At 42.2% G+C, this 20,062-nt stretch overlaps 2 protein-coding genes across 7 annotated transcripts in view; one reads left to right on the forward strand and one right to left on the reverse strand.

The window, feature by feature from the left end:
- Nucleotides 1-7,088: 7,088 nt before the first annotated feature.
- Nucleotides 7,089-10,434, forward strand: insm1b (insulinoma-associated 1b). The gene has a single exon (XM_022192465.2). The coding sequence runs from the start codon at nt 7,845-7,847 to the stop codon at nt 9,318-9,320; it is 1,476 nt and encodes a 491-aa protein (XP_022048157.1). The 5' UTR covers nt 7,089-7,844; the 3' UTR covers nt 9,321-10,434.
- Nucleotides 10,435-12,207: 1,773 nt separating this feature from the next.
- ralgapa2 (Ral GTPase activating protein catalytic subunit alpha 2) overlaps nt 12,208-20,062 on the reverse strand; it is a 109,314-nt gene continuing 101,459 nt past the window's right edge. For 3 of the 6 annotated variants that reach the window (XM_051945789.1, XM_051945797.1, XM_051945786.1), the window contains 2 exons: nt 18,049-18,108; nt 12,208-14,912 (listed from right to left, as the gene is read on the reverse strand). In XM_051945789.1, the coding sequence (XP_051801749.1) occupies nt 14,761-14,912; nt 18,049-18,108 (212 nt within the window). In that variant the 3' untranslated portion in view covers nt 12,208-14,760. Of the gene's footprint in view, nt 14,913-17,005; nt 17,047-18,048; nt 18,109-20,062 lie in introns of all 6 variants that reach the window. The other 3 variants (XM_022192468.2, XM_051945801.1, XM_022192467.2) reach the window with 3 other exon arrangements.

Consider the following 20,062-nt stretch of genomic DNA (forward strand, 5'->3'; position numbering starts at 1 on the left):
TAAAAGGTGAAGGCTGAAATGAAAGCGTAATCTTGACATTAAATATTTGCTTTGCTATTTTGTCATACAAGTTTGTTAAGTGTTAAGAGAAAATCATTTTAGTTGTCATGGTTTTAAGGAAATATGAGACTTTAGCTTAGTCCAGCTAGTCTGGCTCTGACAGTCCAGAGGCAACAAAATGCACAAATGACAGCACAAGTTTTGGTTTTACAACTGTTTACTTGCTGGACTAGACCAGATAGAGTAACCCTCCAGTGTCCCACTGCCCCAGTAAAACCAAAAAGTGATGCTTTATACTGCTACTGTTGATTTCCCTGGTTTCTCTGTCTCTTTGCTAAGATGTGGTGAAACAAAATGGTTTATAGGCTGTGATGTTTGAAAAGGAAACTATCGTTTCAACTTTCAAAACAAAACAAAGGATTCATAATGCTGTAAATTTTAGGTCCCTCTCCAGTCATTGATTAAACCCCTAAGAACTCATGGCTGTGTGTTAGAGTTACATATTTTTGACCTTTATCCATAAAAATTATTCATCCTTGTCTTAAAATGACTTGCATGTAACTCTGCATTGTTGCTTCCTCTAGAATATGCAGATCTATGAAGAGTCCACTTCTGTCTTCAGTCACCTCAACCTATCGCTGCATCTTCAGCACAACAGTTCACCTACAGGTATGCACAAACACTGTAAAATAGTACAGAAATAATAAAGTAATCCAAAATACACATGTGGAGTTCAAACCAAGAACCAATTCAGGAGAAGAATAATCACAAAGAAAGTCTCATCCTGCAAGCTGACAGGATTTGATTTCTTATTGTTGCTACATTTGAAACCACTAAAGTCTGAATCTGTGTTTTAGAGAGTGTCATCAGTACGCTGCAGCTTCAAGGTGGAAATACTCAGGTGTGGTGCTCACTGTTTATTTTGCTCATGATAATTCTTCTAGCATATAAAATACATCATTTGGACATGTTAGCAATATAAGTCTCTAATCATTGATCAGCATCATGCCAAAATAAACTTATTTAAAGTGTACTGTATCACTCATCTGAGAGCAGAAATGACACCCTGAGTGTTCTTTAGTTTGGCTTTCATCACTCCAGCTGCTTAAAACCACTGACGGGGCACCAATTTATATTCCCAGCGGCCCGCTGTGTTTCACAGAGCCACCAGCTGCCACTGTAAACTCAAGGACAGAAGTTCAGTACCATGGACAACAACCGGTCTCCTCTGCAGCCATAACACCAGGTGCACAAACCCATTCAGAGTAATTGTTTAAAACGCAACTTTGCGAATAATTCAGGAAAAAGACAGTTATGTGTTAAACAGGGATTTTCACATGGGTCTAATGCATCTTCAGATGAATGGATAATAGTCAATAGATAAAGGATATGGCCCATTAGGTCTGCCACAGGCCATCTTTCATGCTCCCAGATGATACAGCTGCTGTCTACACTTTCATCAAGATAATGGCGACCTCATATATGGAGTCCATGAGCAATGGCCTTGATTTCATTTCTTTTACACAGGAGCCATTATCAATATAATTACAATATTCAGGGAGTCAGTGAGCAACATAGGATGGACCTTTATCACGTGTGTTGTGAGAAATGTGTTGACTACTCAGCCAAATGCCTGCCAGGAAGATCCTTTATCTGCTGGCTGCTCTTGCTACAGTGTGCTTCAGCCTCCTGCACTTCTTTGTATCTCTGAGGTGTGTGAGCGTGAGTGTGTGTGTGGGTCTACATGAATGTACCTCAATTTGCTCCTCTTTACCCCCATAGTGCAGCTGTGCCTCAGAGAACTCTTGTGAAGTAATTGAATGAGCTGGGGCAGGGGGGAAACCTGTGGCAGTGAATGTGGTGCCCGCTGGACTTATTATCTGTAATACGGCAGCCGCTCAGCCTGCGCTTTCTCATCCACTCATGAATACAGAAATGAATGTGATGGACGTCAGAGGTGAACGCAGAGGGGAGAAACAGGCCAGAGCCTGCTTTAATCAGCTCCCAGATAGAACAATCACTTTATCCACCTCCACAGCTCAGAGGTGAATTAGTGTTTAACATTCCAGGGCATGCTTTCTGACAGGGGACTCCACCCCAACAACCAATGGACTGCAGAGATTATTGAGAGACACTCGGATGTTTTTGATGAGTAAATTAGAGCTAAACATACCCCTGGGACTCCAGCAACTGATATGCAGGAAGATCTCTTTTTAATAAGAGGCTCTTTACAAGAAAAAATCTGGTTTTGTCCCTTTTGAAGCCTTTGTTCATACATCTGTGCACTCACAATATCACATATAACCACTAAAAGAATCTATGACTTCCCCTTTTATACTTCATTAGCCTTGGATTTGATCATAATCCCACTCTAATGATGCATTGCATTATGGGATATATCTCACCAAATGACCATTTTACTAGCCAGCTCCGCAGAACCTTTTCAGAAATGTCATTAAAGCCCCCCCAAAAATATCTGTCCTCGTCCTTGTCGAGTCATCAGCATCATTGTCAAAAGTACAGATGGCATTGGGGACAGTTCCAGTCAAGTCCATGAGGTCCATTAGTCTTATGCTCAGAGCTATACCACTTTACAGGGCTTTTCACAGCAACCTGGTCTCATGGGCATCCTTCTAAAGTACACTTTAAAGTCTAGACAGTGACCTCTGTGCTGCTCTCATGGCCAAACAGGCAATTTCCCCATTGATCTTCTGGGTGCTACAGTCTGACTTCTTTTCCAGAGGCTCTTTACAGGTGCAGTTTGACTGTGGTTTCACAGTAACATATTGAATTCCCAGAGATTGCCTTTAGACTGTGGTGAAAGTAAATCAATTTATTCAAGTTTATGCAATTCTAAGGTACTTATACTTCATTTGATTAGTTTGATTTTAAGCCACTTTCTTTGACTCGACCATATTTCAGAGGGAATATTGTATTTCTTATTGTACTAAATTTATCTGACAGTTACTTTACAACACATTAGGATATTGTAGGAAAACCCTACAAGGATGTAATGATTTATATAAACAGTGTCAGTTCTGCCCCTGTCAGCAACTAGATTTAAATGTTGCTTGTGTTTTCATGCATCAGTGATAATAATCCTATAGTATAACATATAAAAATAGAGAACTTAAAGTGCATTTTGTTGATGATACTTAAGCTGAATGTAGGTTTATGTTGGATTTTAAATTGTTGTATTGATTTGTTTACTTAAAAGATCTGAATACTTTTTCTAGCACTACCTATGGATGGTTTTCCAGAGAATAAAGGATTTTTGGGCCAAACCGTGGCTCCTGGTTAACTGTGGTAAAATTATGACAACGATCAGCAGACTAAGTCATTTCAGGTATCATCTGAACCAAATCTGCTTACATTCAACATATGTATAAACTGGTTTAAGCATGTACAGGTGGCTTCTATGACCTGCACAGTTGCAAAAAAAAAAAAAAAAAAGTAATTTAAAGGCTAGTATTTCTTTCATAAATTTCTTTTACAGTACAACAGAGAGCTGTATTTACAGTTTTGATCCCAAGCTTCAAAATAAAGCAGTGAACCAAGCTCCATAAACTCTGGTCTAATGCATTATAAGGATCATATTGAGCATTATTTTGTCAGAGGCTTCACTGGAAACAATCCATATCCTAAAAGGATGTTTCAACAAGTAGCAAAAATTACTTTATTTTGTGGGGAAATTTACACATTCCCAAGTCAAGCAGTGCAATGAACAGTTACATTTCAAAGAGCAGAAACAGTAAGGCTCATAAAATACTATATTATACATTAATTTTTATGCAACACAATAACAGATAGACTCAAAAACAAAATATCAATTAAAAGAATTAAACAGTATATGATTGAAAATGATAAAAAAAAAGATTTGAGCCAAAATGAAGCCGCTTTGAACTGTCCTCCCCAAGTAGAAATAGTTAAAATGTGTTTTTTTTAAAATAACAAACCCATTTAGAGCTATATTTAAAAACCAATCACTTCATTAAACTCGGGCTCTTTTGTTCTACTGTGTCTTTGTTCTCTTCTTGGTTCCTGCCTGCTCTCAGTTTTGGGGACAAAGGCTGAAGCCGAGGCTGTGCTGTTCTGCAGCCAGTCTGATTAAATCTGGAGCCCTCGCTGGCTCTCTCCATGGTGCTGAAAGAGCCCTCTATCAGATTACAAGCAGCCAGAATAGGACCTCAGCTAATCCATTACAATAATTGATTGACAGTGCATTGAAGGTGGTCCTGTCATGAGCACCAATTACAGTCATGTCCTATTGCACTTTCAAATTGGCTGAGGTTGGCACGGCACAAGGAGGCAATCACTCATCTGGGAAATACTGGAGGTTTCTGTACGACTACGTGAGAATAACTATAATCTAATCTTTGTGAAATAACCAAACTGCTACACAGCTCCCCTGGTAACCAGTATTTAACAGAAACAACACGGGGATGGCTGCAAAAGGACAAGAGTAGAAAGCTTTGGTTGCTGGAGGTAAACTTTCCCTGTGTCCTCCGGAATAATCCTTTATCCTGTAGGTGGTGCAATGAAGTAACAACTGAACTCTGATGAGCTCACAAATGGACTTTATTCTAAAAAATAATAATACAAAACAAAAACAATCAACACATTATTTTTTATGAGGTATAAAACTGTTCAGCTGACAAACTACATTAAGTTAGGGGAATTAGCTTTTCCTCTGCAATCAAATGTATTTTTAATTACCAGTCTTAACTGACCAGGTATATTAAAATAGAAATCCTGATCTCAAGGTGAAAAAAGGTGAAGTTGCTCCAAATTTAATTTAGTTTTAAATCAACTAATGCAGAAATCTAAGTTTAACTACTAACTACTTACTAACAATATAATGTCAGCAAATCCCATTAAAGAAATGCTTGCAACTTAAAAGTTGATATAATAAGCTATAAATTAGATTTATTTATCAAGCAATAAATTAGGTGATGTGAATACACTGAAAGAAGATAAATGTTAGACCAACTTAAATGAATTGCTTTAACTGGAAACACACAATTGAATTAGGTTGATCCAAATTATGTTAGTAGGTTAAATGAACACCGCTGGTTTATGTTAGACATATTAAATAATTTGATTCCTCTCAAATGAACAGTTAGATTTGCTGCAACTCAGTGTTAAGGAAAGTCAACTTGAAGTTTCCAGTTTTTAAGTATTTGCTTTACCCACAAGTAAAACATGATTTTGTCATTAGATTTAATGTGGGTTTTTTTTGTCTTTACTCTCTCATTCTAAGTTCAAGGAAACAACAGTTGAGTAGCAGCAGAAAAAACTGAGGTCACAGTTCTAATTTTTACACCTTCGCTGACATCACAATAGCAGTTTAGAGCTACAAGGTGTAATTTCAAGTTTATAGAATACACAAAAGCAAACCTGCATCACCAAAGTACCACATTACTTTACTCTAATGCAGCTCTAACACATTTTTTACAGTGTAGGTGCCCTAAATGACTTTTTAGAGTGTAGTCTTCAGCTCAGACTTGTGGTTCTAGAGTTAAGCCATAAACTGCAACAGTTCAGGTTTCATCTTTAAGTGCACTGCTTGCAGAGAGCTCCACAAGTTTAAATCTATTGTAAAGACATATGGTTTCAAATCACTGAAAAACACTCTTTTGTTTACATATTTTGCGTGTAAACAAGTACTGACAACATAACCTAGATGCAGGAGTAGAATGAGAGCACCATTTCCATCCTATACATGAGCTGGGCCTGAGGAGGATGTGCAGCAGCCTGACTTAAAGCTGCTGCAGCTGTATGCTAATGAGGCGCCTATGCTTCCCGTCCGCGCGGGGCAGCACGCGCCACTGAGCAAACACGCGCATGCGTCAGTGTGGCCAAGGCCAGCAGAGCAGCCCACGCGCCCCACAGAAATAATGTCGGGGGAAAGAGGAACTCGTTAAAATGCCATCAAAGCTTGTCGTCCCAACAAACCACGACTAATAGCAGCGCAGCCTGAAAGAAGAGCAAGGAGCCAAACACGCTGGAACCACAGCGAGTCAGTCTGAGTTCAGAGGAAGTGTAGAAATCACACCAGGAAAGTCAGTGAAAGCCATTAAAACTAATAAAACTAAAATTAGGTGACTTTAAACTTCACAGAAAATGTGATTATTATGAACTTCAATTTTTAAAAAGTTTTCATTTAGTTTAAACTCAAATAACAACTTTTATGTCTTTCAAATGTATGTATTATTATTTTTATTTCACCCAATCTTTCATTTAAGCAACATAACGGTGTGTTTGGCGGCAGGTGAGAAGGCACCGGGACACAGAGGCCCATTGAAAGGAAGGCACAGGCCTGCGGCTCAGCTCCGATTGTGTAATTATTTGACTTGGTCATACTGCAGCTTTATGCAAATGAGGGGAACAATGTACGACGATGGAGATTAATTCCTCCCTGGTCTGCGGACTGAAAGGGAAAAGAATGCACTCTCTGCCAAGTGTCGCACCGCCGCATACATTTAGTCATAAAGGGGAAAAAGCAGACAAATGTACAATATATGAGATATGCACAGGAACCAGAGCAGATAGAGAAAATAGGTCACAGCTGTTGGAAAAGTTGGAACAAAGGAGGCCTTGCATTTTAACTGTTTCAATGAAATTAACTTGTGTTTTAAGAAATTCTAATCTTGACTTGTTTAATTATCAGGTTGAATACAACGCAGACAGGTGGATTTCTTAGAAAAATGAAAACTGCACATCGGCTACATTTGTGCTCTGAATATCTGCGCAGCATTTTCCAGCACAAGCCTCGGCTGCGGCCTTCTTTGTCTGGAGTCCTGATTCCGCCCAGCACGCGTCTAGCTGTGGGCCAGATTGGCCGTGAGTCCCGTTTCACAGTTAAGAGGTCAATTTGCCTTTCAAACGAAAAAAAAGACAGGATATCGAAGCACGGGCAGACGTGGCTATTGTGCACAAAGACCAGAGGGCCTTCTTATTACTTATGTATGCAGCGAGATGTCTGATTTATATGTCGAGTTAAACTACCGAGACAGACACGTGCCCTAAAATAAAGAAACACTCCCTCTGTAGTGTTTATTTAAGACACAATAAAATAAAGTTCTATAAAAAGCTGTTTGCGTAACGTGCGTAAAGGTCGTGCGTAAAAGTGCCTGGAGCATGGATAGAAAAGATAGACAACCGTTTTCGAGGTTATAAGCAACCAATGTGGGGAGAATGTGCACTAGAGACATGGTTTCAGCAATTCTGCCTCTTCTGAGCAGCATCACAGTAGAAATGGAAAATAGAAAGAACCTGAGCTATGAGTTTGGATTTTACCAAACTCGTGTCACCCTATCTTAATTCTAAACTGGGATGATGTGTGACAGTGACGGACATTTCCTTTTGGCAGCTCCGTGGCCCCCAGAGGAGAACCACAAAGCAGTGGCACGTGTGCATTTGTGTAGGGGCCCATCAGACCGTAAAAAGAGGAGGGTCCCGGCGTGTGCCTCTGCTGGGGAGGGGCTGAGCGCACACATTAATGTAATAAACCGCCAGTACATCTGCTAAGCTATCTGCACATCCTCCAACGAAATCCACCAAACCCAGGCTCTGAGCCCTCCCACAATAAAATCCACTGGGATCTTGGTTTCATCCGATTGGTCGGGGATGCTGCAACAGGGGGGGCGAGAACAATAGCATCATTCCGGCATAAAAAGAGTGCAGCTATGCCTTGGAGACGAAAACATTTCAGCAACAGAAGGATCGATATACTGGGGAGATAAAGTCCCATAAGCTTCTAGTGTTGCCATATTTTTAACCAACCTGGATACTCCAGACTTCACCCACCTCCCCGAAGTGCCTTTCCGCTGTTACTCGCCAAGATGCCCAAAGGATTCCTGGTAAAAAGAAACAAGAAATCTGCACATGTTTCCTACAGGACTCGGTCAGACGACGATGACCTCCAGGAGCCACCCACCCCAGCTGCCTTGCCGAGTCAGACGGACCCCTCCCCGCCGATGTCCGTGGCGTCCAGTCCGGACCGCGCCTCAGCATCGCCAGATTTCACCGCAGCTGAAGCGCCGGTGCCAAGACTGGAGAAGCCGGCACAGTTCGGTAACCCAGAAGCGGTGTGCCAAGCCCTCTACAGCCCCACCCGGCCCATCAGCAAGGAGCACGACAGGGGATATTTTGAGCGAAGTTTCAATCTGGGCTCGCCTATTTCTGCCGAGTCATTCCCAACACCCGCCTCCCTCTCCGGCCTGGACCATCTCCTGTACGCTCCGGTCGACCTGAAAATCGGCACCAGCAACAGCAGCCGTAGCGGCACCACCAGCAGCCTCCCGGGACCAAGCAACCGGGTCGCCACCAAAAGACCCGCAGCTGATGGAGCAGAGCGTAAATCGAAACCCCCCTCCAAGAAACCCAAAGCCATTAGAAAACTCAACTTTGAAGATGAGGTGACGACTTCTCCGGTGCTCGGTCTCAAAATCAAAGAGGGGCCGGTGGAGATGAAGCCGAGGACGCAGTCCTCCGGAGGAAACAAGCCTTTGGGGGAGTTTGTGTGTCAGCTGTGCAAGGAGGCGTACGCGGATCCCTTCTCCCTGGCGCAGCACAAGTGCTCCCGCATAGTCAGGGTCGAGTACCGGTGTCCTGAGTGCGACAAGATGTTCAGCTGCCCGGCAAACCTCGCCTCTCACCGCCGCTGGCACAAACCGAGGACCACCGGCGCATCGGCGATGCCACCAGCACAGGGCATCAAACCTGAAATGGCCAAAATACCACCGCTGGGTGCCAAGTCAGTCTCCGACGAAGCCAAAGACATGAGTGACAGAGACACCCCGAGCCCAGGTCTGTCCGAGTCGGGCTCTGAAGACGGCTCATATGACTGCCAGTTCTGCGGGAAGAGGTTTAAGCGACAGGCATACCTAAGAAAACACATCATGGGACACCAGGCCCTGCAAAAGAAAGTGCTGGAGGAGCACGGGTTTCAAACCGGCGACCGCGCAGCAGAGCAGGCTCCGGTGTCGACCTCCTCCACCTCCACCCCCACCTCCTCCTCTTCCTCCTCCTCAGCATCATCTTCTTCATCATCCTCAGAGGAAGCGTCAAACCAAAGCCCCCTCAATCTGAGCCCGGTGGACTGCCTGCTGTGCCCGGTGTGCGGGGAGAGTTTCACCAGCAGGGCCGGCCAGGAGAGACACCTGCGCCTCATGCACTCCTCCCAAATTTACCCGTGCAAATACTGCCCCGCCACTCTGTACAGCTCGCCGGGGCTCACCAGGCACATAAACAAGTGCCACCCCTCGGAGAACAGGCAGGTGATCCTGCTCCAAATGCCGGTGCGCCCCGCCTGCTGAAGACAACACAGAACTTGTGCCTTTGATGGGTTGAAATAAAAAAGAGGAGAAACAAAAAGAAAAGTGGCTTTGAGGTTTAAAAAAAAATAATAAAAAAAACAAAGAGTTTGTGATGCTCGCTGCCATAACTTTAGGCCAATGAAAGGCAGAGCGATTTGATGTTTCAGTGGTGTCTTTTCCATGCCAATCAGTGATTGTTGAATGCTTCTCTCTATATTTGAACTACATATAGGCCTATTTTGAGATTTGCTTTCTCAAATTAGTTTATCAAGTAAAAGAAAAAGAATACAAAGCGTTAGTTTGACTGTTAAAGGGTATTTTTCTAGGACAGCACATGCTCAATGATAGCTTCTAGACCTAAGAAATGTCTTAAAATTCTCAGAAATCCTCTTCACCCCCCATCAAAGCCTTTTTTTCAATTCACCGACCGTGATTGCTGCATCACTGTAGCTTTACGCTAGTTTGTGAATGACAGAACTTCATTGTCTTGATGGGGATAAAAAGAAAGAGTGACTGAAGAATTCCCTGTTTAGTAGAAACCACAAATGCCTTTAGTATACAGATAGTCCGAAATAGCCTACATACACATCCAAATCCCGCTGTATAACTGCCTTAATTTAAAAAAGAAAAAAAGTCAACATAGATTGTTTTAATTTTGAATGCTGGCACATATTTTATTATCATTATTGTTATTATTATTATTATTATTCTTGAAGATTGTTGCAATATTTTTCATCATATGTTTATTTATTTATTTATTGGAATTATTTTAATGTAACTTATTGTTGTGTTTGTCGTGACTTTCTCTCCTGTGAATCGGTCTGGCAGTTTACATGTCGTATAGCCAAAACGTTATTTGTTTTGTTTTCTTTATTTTATTGTTTGATTTATTTTGTTGTCAAATTTCTGAGTTGTGATTTTATGTGTCGTGGGTCGGGTTTTAATCTTCAATCTCCACAGCTCTTGTAAAAAGAAAAAAAAAACGTAAAGCTCTTAACTTAGATGCAATCTTTTTTAAGGACAAGTTATTTTTCTTAAATGTTGGCTTTTATAGCGCTTTGATTGTATGTGTATATCGTTGTTGTCTATCGAAATAAAAATATTTTCAAAAGGACACATGGTCTGAGTGTGTTTCAAGTATTAATCAACTTTTTGTCTGAACGAACAAAAAGCTCCTTATTTCTTTAAGGGCTCTTGTATAATGGATATTTTTTAAGTATAATGGCCTCATTGATTATTATTCAATGAACAGGATAGGCGTGTCGATACGCTGATTTTATTACTGCTGATATGTTTCTCGGAAGTTTTTCTAATCGGAAAGTCTGACTGACGAATTATTTCTTAAGATAACAATCGCACCGAGACGACAATAAAAACAGGAAATGTGTGTTTGATTTGAGTTACTCTAAGGCGTTGCAGAAAGGCCTCTAATTGTGTAGTTTTATTTTCAAAACACAATTAGAAATAATTATCTGTTGCGCATAGAAAAAGCTCAAAACATCCGAAAAGTCAAATAAAAATGAATCAGTGCACATTTACTGTTAAACTATATGATTTTAAGATCGACTCAAACAGATGCATTTTGTTACTTTCCATTGTGAGCAAAAACAGGAGAAAAAGTGCAGTTTGAATGTGGCTTTTTTAAAATCAATTAATTTCATGTTACCGAGCAACTTAGAAATGGTTGAATTTCTCTAAAAGTTTGAACAACGCCAACATTCACAACATGATGCCAGTCTATGAAGTCCTCACCAACATGAGACCTTCTAACCCCCACCTGGACAAACCTTTGCCTTCGATCCCCCGTTTATCAAACTCATCCTCCATAAATCATTGCTGCAGTGGCTCAGTAGACGCCGTTTCGCTGCCATAGAGAAGCACTTAGGGCCTAATCATAAATTGCCTCCTTAATACCATGTCAGGACATGACAGGAGGACAAAGAGGTGGTGGATCAGAGCTCACCTCTGGAGCAGTAAAACATCTGCCTTCTTTGGGAAACTCACACGGCTCGATTTTTGTTGGTTTTCAGCTGATTTAGGACGCATCAGGGCACAGCTGGCTTCATATCTGACCTGAAGAAGCCATAAAGCATCGAGTTAGTTGTAATTTAACAGGCAGCCTCTCATTGTGTCACTTGAGGGTAAAAGACATCGGCAGTACAGAGCTGACCTCCATCAACAGTGGACCAACTTGAAGTTTGAATCAACCTGGTGCAACAGTAAAACAAATCTCACCTTTACACAAACTTTTGTGTGTTTTCTTGCTTCTTCTGCTTATTAATGCTGTACATCTCTGCAAGGTCAAAGAGAATAAGTTTTTGTTAAATGTGTCACTCCTCCTTGAGGCAACAGTGACAATATCAAGAAAGAGAGATATCTGAAGAGTGAAAGTTGACTACAGCCAGCAGTGTAAGACCTGAAATAATACTATTTGGCAGTAATCACAATGTCAGCCTGTTCTGTAGTAACTTATCCCAGAGTCAATGGCTGAGGCAAACACTGCTGAGCCACAGTGAAAATGAGGCAACATTAGGTTTCTTTCTCACACACATTCAGTTTTAAGGCTCCAATTATGGTCAAGTGCTTTTGTGGCGTCTTTATGTGGCCAAGGAGAGGCAGGGCACCCGTAGGTGCTGCAACCATTGCACCTGTACCTCCTGGTGAGGCTCCATTATGCTGGCCTCCTCTAAGCAGGGCTGAGCAGCAGGGGAGACAGATGGGAGGAGGGTCAGGTTACCCCTGCTGCTGCTGTTAGCATGGCTGGGCCAGGGTCAGACAGCCCATGGTAACAGCACCCACACACACACTGACAAAACTCACAACTTCAAATCTCTCACACATCACAGAGCTGGTGTGTTGCTGAGACAGAAAAACAACACACCAAGTGTAGAATTTCAAATTGATTTAATGAAATGTTTCAATTTTCACATTTCTAATAAAGATAGCAGGACTTCGGTCATTAAAAACAGTTTGATATGTTGACAAGTAATGATGAAATTTTCAAGCTTTTTTTCCCCTCTTTCTCTTATACAAAGATTATATTACAGGCATTAATATATTTAGAGTCGGAGGGCAATGACGCCCTCAAATTTGACACAATTTACAAGGATTTCTAAAACGAGAATAAAGAAATAACATACTAAGACTAGCTCATTTTCTTCACGCATGTAAGACATACAGTCTTGGTCCAAACTAACACCTCCTAAGCCACCAAAAAGGGGAGCACAAACCCCTATAACAGACATTTTTCTATAACCTACAATCTTTAAGATCGACATCCTGGGTGGTTCCTTCAAGTGGCTTTGGGGGGAAATAAAAACCATAGATGTGATCCAGGCCTATAAATCTATACATTCTTCAAAAAAAAAAAAAGCACAACATCAGATCTGTCAATCCTCCTGCTGTTTGGATTCCCCATATTCTGCTCGGGAACGAACAAACAAAAGGAGCTGAGATGTGAGAGAGAATGGCAGAGGAGCATGGGGAAAGTAAGGCATAGTAGTGCAACAGATGGGGATAGTGTTGCAGCTTGGGTGGAGCCCTCTGAGGGTGTGAGTCCATAGAGTGTGTGTGAAGGGGATGGGATGGGGTGGGGTGGGGTGGGGGGTTAGGACGACACCTGGCTACCATGACAACCCGTGCGGGCAGGTTAGAGGAGTGAGAGCGCTGGCCTGGCTGTTGCTAGGAGGGCTGTTGAGAGTTCAGCTCTGGCATGCCACCTAAAGCCATCCTCCCCTCCTGCAGCCTCAGGAGGCGACGTGGGGAGAAGATCATGGGAAAGAGGAGGAGTCGGTGCCACTCGATTCCATTCACAGATAAAGACGGGGCAGCGCACCCCCAATGAGTGAAGACTGAACACAAGAACTCCATAATTCTAAATCCATCTGTTGATGTTTTTGTGGGAAGTGCGAGACACTGACCTTTAGAGACGCGGAGGGGAGGGAAACACTTTGTTTAAGATGGCTAACGAGGAGGTGAGATGCAGGGTGGCCATGGTTTGTCTCACACAGTGAAGGTAAATGCGATTACGGGGTGGGGAGGTGATGTGGGACATCATCTAAGAGGACAGACAGGCACTACGAGAAGCTCCCCCACAAACTCACATACATGCACACACTCAAACGCTCACACACAGACACACACACACCAGTGCATGAAGTTAAGATTCACCTGAGGCTCTGGCGGTATTTTTCCTCTAAACAGCACATGAATACATAGTACAACACAACAGCAAAATAATTCATCAAATAGACCTCTCTATATACATCTAGCAAACAGACAAACGCAAATAAAATTTAAAGCAATTTACATCCAAGAACAAAGAGACACATTCAATGCTAACTGATGAGAGCGAGTGCAAAAACAATGGTTGGTTGGAAACGTTGGAATGTCGACGTCTTCGCTTCACAGGACAGGGAAACTGATCGCAGAGGAAAGAGACAGGAGGAACTTATTCAATTACCGGACATGAGCCTATGTTAACGACATCAGAAAACAATTACAAACGCAGTCTTTTCTCATTCCAGCAGAGTTGCATAAATCAAATCGTGACACAATCCATTGGAATTCATTTAAAAAGGAAAATGAGAGCAGTAAAAGAAACAAAAAAAACAAATTTAGTTTCAGCTCAAGTTAGAAAGACGTCATCGATTGTCCACTCTGGGTTCAAAACAATTAAAAAGCCTCCGACTGCTACATGGACTGTGCAGTAGTGCAGTGAGTAGGAATCATTCTGGAGAGGTGTTTTCTACTTCTCAGTGTTTTCTCCTTTTCGCTGTGAGAAGAAAAGTCCAAACTGGTGCTACTGTCCAGGATCTTCATCGCTCTGTCACTAACTGAAGTGGTATTTGTGACACAGGAAGGCCGTGGCAGATGCAAAAAGAAGTGAAAAGGCAGACATGTAAAAATGGAAACGAAACTCTTGTGCAGTTTTAGCATGTCTTTTACAGCGGTGCCATTCAGTGCTTCGTTGTAATGAACATGGAGCTGGATGAGATGCAGAAACAGGGTAAAACAGTTCCCTTACTATAGTAAGAACATGAAGTGTTTTTCTAGTGCGTTGAGAGTGCACTAGAAAATGAGAATAAAAATTGTATTTTCATCACTGATTCCTTTAAGACTTCTCATTCAAGTCTGCCTATGCTGCTCATTCTTACGCTGAAACCACCAGGATGAACATAAATAGCTTAGTCTCCTGTCCATCTCAGTTAACGCAATTAAACACCACAACAAACTGAAATGTATTGACAGAAATCAACGATTGCCACTTAAATTAAAAATTGCAATATGCTCCAGTTATGTTGTTTTATGATGAAAAATAAAACACAGAAGAAAAAAAAAACACAGCAAAAACAAAACTCTTGCAGTCACGGCTGGGTGTGAGGTTCTTCAAGAGGAGATTAAAGGCTGCACTCTGGGAAAAGGGGACGGGTTGAAGAGCTCAGTTGGAGGATTTGCTTATAGCGCTGGCTGATCGGCGGAGTTTTCCGGAAACTCTGTTCTTTGTGGCACGGGGCATCGTGGGAGACACCTGGTCGGCTGAGTCCGTCGCTGTGTTTCCAGCTTCAGTGCTCGCACTGCCGGTGAAGGACCCTGAGAGAGATGGAGGCAGAGAGACAGAAAAAATAAACATGATGGAGAGAGACAGAGATGGTTAGACGTGGCAGGGGTTCACTGGGCTTTGTTTGATTGTTGTATATCCCAGCATGCTTTGTCATGCATGTGCCTGCTCCCAAAACCAAGACTATCCAGTTCACAGGATTTTCACCAACATTCACAAAAGTTACAATAAAAACTGTAAAAAAAAAAGAAAAAAAGACAAGTGTTAGGATTTGAATTAGTTCTCAATTCATTAGAATTGAGATGCTGAGCACAGCATTTTAGAAATGACATGCCTTTTTCACATGCTGTAGAGGAGCAAAGCTTGTTAAAAGAGAAGCCACCTGTATTCCCAATATTTTTTCCAGATGCTTATATGATATAAAAAATGAGAGGCAACCTTTGTAGCTAAAAAAAGTATTCAGTTCACAGTGTGACAGCAGAATGCTTTGAATGAAAATAAAATTACACATTACGCTCTTGTTGTGAACATGTGGAGCCGTCCCATTGTCAAACATTGTCCTTTTCCACAAAAACTTCACATCAATGATTACGGGATGGCAAACAGCAATAAGCTGGGAGGTGGGCATGAAATGCTGGCGAGGACAATCAAGTATTGTGAACGCTGACTTCCTCACTGTGCCCCTGACCAAACCCCAACTACACCCCCCACCCACCCGCCCACCTCGGCCCCATGCTTTGAGTTTAAACAACTTTTCTGCTTTGTTGAGATGGCATCTGGTTGCCTATTTTCTTTCCTATCCTTTTATTTCCTGCCATTTTTTCGGAGGCATCTCAAGTTGCAGCGGCTAAAAGGAATGGCAGATGGCTGGAGTAACAGACACTCAGCAGCACAGTGGACACCGGCAGCATCCAGGGCCGTGGCTCACTGGGAGAGGAGGCTGGGCTGTGGATGAAACGCTCGGTGTGTGTATTGTGAGCGGGCTAGAGGGGAGGTGAGGGGGTCTGAACGTGGATTCTCAAATCTGCATATGAATATGAAAAAGGGACGGGCTTGGCTAAAAATGTAGGCGGCCTTCTGGACAGAACAAATCCTGCATTCCCGTATTCTTCTACTCATTCCTACAGTAAACGCTTTGTGTTACAAATTAAACATCCACTCTAATGTTGGCCTGAAGGGAGACAACCACCTATTAAAGGTAATATACACAGAAAACAGTGTGGTAAAGTTCACCTCCCACACAACCGACTTCCCTTTTCGTTTAGCAGCTATTAGAGCATGCTGCACTACGCAGTCATTGCTCCCACTGAGGCACTTAATGACTGTGGTTGCATTTGTTTTGACATAATGTTCTTCACTGTATGGTCTTATGCAAGAATGAATTTTCCTAGTAAGTTACTAAGTGAAAAAAATAACCCAGATCCAGAAGAGGCTAATGTGTCATTAATATCATCATTATAACCCAGCACTTCCGCTTCTTACTCTGCCAAGACTGCCTCACGGTGAGTTTCATTTCTGATGGAAAGAAGAACGGAGAGATGGAGGGAGAAAGAAAACAAAGAGAGTCTTTAAATGGTCCTGCTATCCCATTGGTCCCCACCGCAGCAGTTCAAACAAGGCTTTAGATGACAAAGACGTCTTCCAGTGCGGCAGGTGTTAGTCTCAGAGTCTGCCCCAGGCAAACAGGCACACTCCAACAGGAGGAAATGAGGAGAGGGGAGGGTGGAGGGATTGAGGGGGAAAAAAAAAGGAAAGAAAGAAAGAAAGGAGAAAAGTGTTTGCTGGGGGAAGAGATAAAGGCGCGCCACATGCAAAAGCGAGGGCCAGAAGTGTAGCCGTATTGTTCATGCTGCTACTTAGTCAGGTGCTAATTGTCCCCACCATGCATCACTCTCAATTACCAGCCTGGACTAAACAGTAGGACATCCCCCCAAATAAACAGCCTGGTTTCTCTGTCCCTTTCCCTTTGTCACAGCGCTCAGTAAATAAAGCTTGGTTAGTACTCAATGAAAAAAAGGAGGGATTGGAGGGGAGGGGAGGGGGGCACAGCCAGGATGAGTGATTGAGCGAAGGGTAGGTAGGCTGCTGGACCAAAAACAAGCTTCCGGTCTGACTTGGGGCTTACCTTCGCCACATACAGTATTTGGACCTTTAAGTATTTTTAATCTAAAAGGGAAAAACAGAGTAGAGCATCATGTGAGAAAGCAGTGGACACACACCATACGACAGAGCAGCAGAACTAAACACAACGCTGCTGAGACACCTGACGTCCCACGGGCGGATGGAGGAACGTTCAGACAGCGTGTGTGGCGTTGTGCTTAGTCGTCACTGGAAAGGTTTAAGAGTCAGAGAAGGTTAGCTGATTTGGGTGACGAGTTAATCAACAAGTGTTATTTCTCTGAAGATACCTGGACGACCGCAATATCTGATTCTACCTGACGAATTCATCATTCACAGATTTCAAAAGTGAGAGCATTTTGAAATCCAAAGCACGGATGGTGGGCAGTTCACATGGAAACAACAGGCTGAGAAACATTTACCACCGATGTTACGAGTAGAGAGGGTTAGGGTGAGAGAGTAAAAGATGCTGGGGCACCTCAGGGGGTCATGTTGAGCTTTTATGTAGTTGTACCTAGAGAGGAGAGGTTTTTTTCATGTGCACTTACTTATTTCAACAAGTGCAGCGAATGATGATAAAAAACAAAACAAAACACTGAGCAAAGCAGTGCAAGGTGTAACAGCAGTGAGGATGAAGGCTTTGGCCCATACAACAGATGGACCAGCTCATGCAGGGAAGCCTTGATGCTGGACTGAGGCTGCAGGGTGAGAGTGAGGCTACGGCGGCACATTCACGGTCATGGAGGACGAGGCTATGGAGGGTTAGCCAAGAGGGTAAAGAGATGGATGATTCACAAGAGAGGGCTAAATGCCTCACAGCACATTGGTGAAACACTGCAGGAGCGCTTTATTTAGCAATTAGCATGCAGGATTTCTACATAAATTCAAGACCTGCTCTGCATTTCTGCATTTACAAAAGGGCTAAATCAAGCGCAACCTCTAGTTATTTGACGACAGTCGGGCTCACAGGAAGCTAAATGAATGGATGGACGTTAGCGGGATGTGGTTGAGGCGTCATGCCTAGTGCGGAGGAAGCAGGCAGAGTCTTACAGTCCAGTTTGGCCCAGGGGTACTCCATGTCCCAAACCATCCCCGGCCAACGCCTGCACGCTGTCATGGAGCATGGATGACATGTTAGTGGCAGCAATGGGAGCCAGAGCAGGATGGACAGATAGGCAGATGGATGGACAAACTCGCATATAAATGCACACAGACACAGACACACACACACACACACTCCTGCACAAACAACAGACATGGGAGAGCTGCAGCGTGTTTGAGAAGGTGAGAATGAGAAGCAATGTCAGCCAGCCATCACAACCACATGGAAGCTATATGCCTGATAAGACACGAGTGGATGAGTCATGATGGACAACAGTAATAGAAGAGATGCATTCTATACAGTGTAGGAGATCTGAAGCTGTACACATATCATGCTTATGGTTTTAGAAAGGCTGGAGTAGCTTTACTGCTCGGCAAAGAGAGTAAACAAAAACGCATTCTGCAGGGACTGAGTATTTGCCACGGTTGAAAAAAAAGTTCAAATAGCCTGCAACCATTTTAATTATGAAACAATAATTTAAGCTTTTGAAGAGAAATGCAAAACTATCATTGGTCCCATCTTCTCAAATGAAAATACCTTGGTTTTTTTTTGACAGTGACAAGCAAAAAAAACTACCTGAACATGTCAACTTTGAATATTAAAAGTCCTGAAGGAATTTTTTTTAAAAATGTCTTTGCTATTTAGCATTTTGCAGATCTGATAGATTTATTCTGTTTTATCTGGCAGAAGCAACAGTCACAGAGGGGTTTAAACTCCTTTAAATTTAGAAGGAAATAAACAATATATGACTGATTCACATACACATTGAATAATATTATTGGGAAAGGTCATGTTTGTATCATTTTTCCACTGAAACAAATAAAAAAATCTGTGATTTTTACTCTGATCTGCACACAAAATTTCTTTTATATTGATATTTTGTGGCCCATTATACCTTTATTGAAAACTGCAGCTCATGTAATTTAAATATTTCGCTTTCACATTTTGTGATTTCTGACCTATTTTAATTCATTTCAGTCCAAATACACAGTAAAATTTGTGTGCACAACTATGTTGCTTGAAATGTATATAACTAAATAAAAGAGGAGATTCTAGATCACGTAGCATAAACTTTTATTTACAATGACAAAATTTATCCTTGTAAATTTGAAATATTGGGATACTTTGGTATCTAGCAGAGCTGACATACATTTCTGTGGGTATGAATAATGCTTGTCCAAGTTTTAAAGTTTTTCTTCGTTGATTTAACCTCTAAAACTCATGACTGTGTATCCCAGTTACATATTATTTTTTCCTGTAACAATAATCCCTTCCTACCTTAAAATGGCTTAGATGTAATTCTACACCATTGTGTCCCCTTGAGTGTGCACATCTTTTAAGTTCATCCTCCTATTTTCACTCACCCTTTCTCCGTCACAGTCGGTATCTTAAGGACAACTGGAACATCTTTGTTCATTGTAAAACTACTCTACGCTGCACAAAGGCAAGTTGTATTGGTGATTGGTGATGTACTTCAGCTATACGTGAAATAGTGATACAGAAAGTCCCACCAATCCTGTAAACTTGTGTGGGGCAAGACGGGGGCAAGATGGGCTCCTTAGGTTTGCTACATATAGAACTGTGCAAACTTGAATCTATATTTTTGAGACTGCTGTGTTTCTAAGGCAGAAAGGCTCAGTTATGGAGTTGAATGCTTATTTCAGCCATGAAGTGTCCTCTAGCATATAAACACATTCGATGTCAACAAGGTAAAAGACTAGATTTTCTCTCGAGGAGTATTCAGAAACATTGGATTGACCAGAAGAAGATAATTTGTTAAATCACTCAACAGCACTGTTACAATGGCGTGCAGAGCAGTTTTGAGCATTTGAGCATGCTACACGGGGTCAAGTATGTCCTGAATAGCACGTGAATGGACAGACATACACATAACCTCACATTAATCTATTAATCTGTTAACATGCAGCAATTCTGAAGAAATACAAACTGCCATTCGCATTG

Source organism: Acanthochromis polyacanthus, chromosome 1 (genome assembly GCF_021347895.1).
Source record: "Acanthochromis polyacanthus isolate Apoly-LR-REF ecotype Palm Island chromosome 1, KAUST_Apoly_ChrSc, whole genome shotgun sequence".
Lineage (NCBI taxonomy): Eukaryota > Metazoa > Chordata > Actinopteri > Pomacentridae > Acanthochromis > Acanthochromis polyacanthus.

Excerpts from the sequence above, each read along its gene's own strand:
- insm1b (XM_022192465.2), top strand. The coding sequence starts at position 7,845 with ATGCCCAAAGGATTCCTGGTAAAAAGAAACAAGAAATCTGCACATGTT.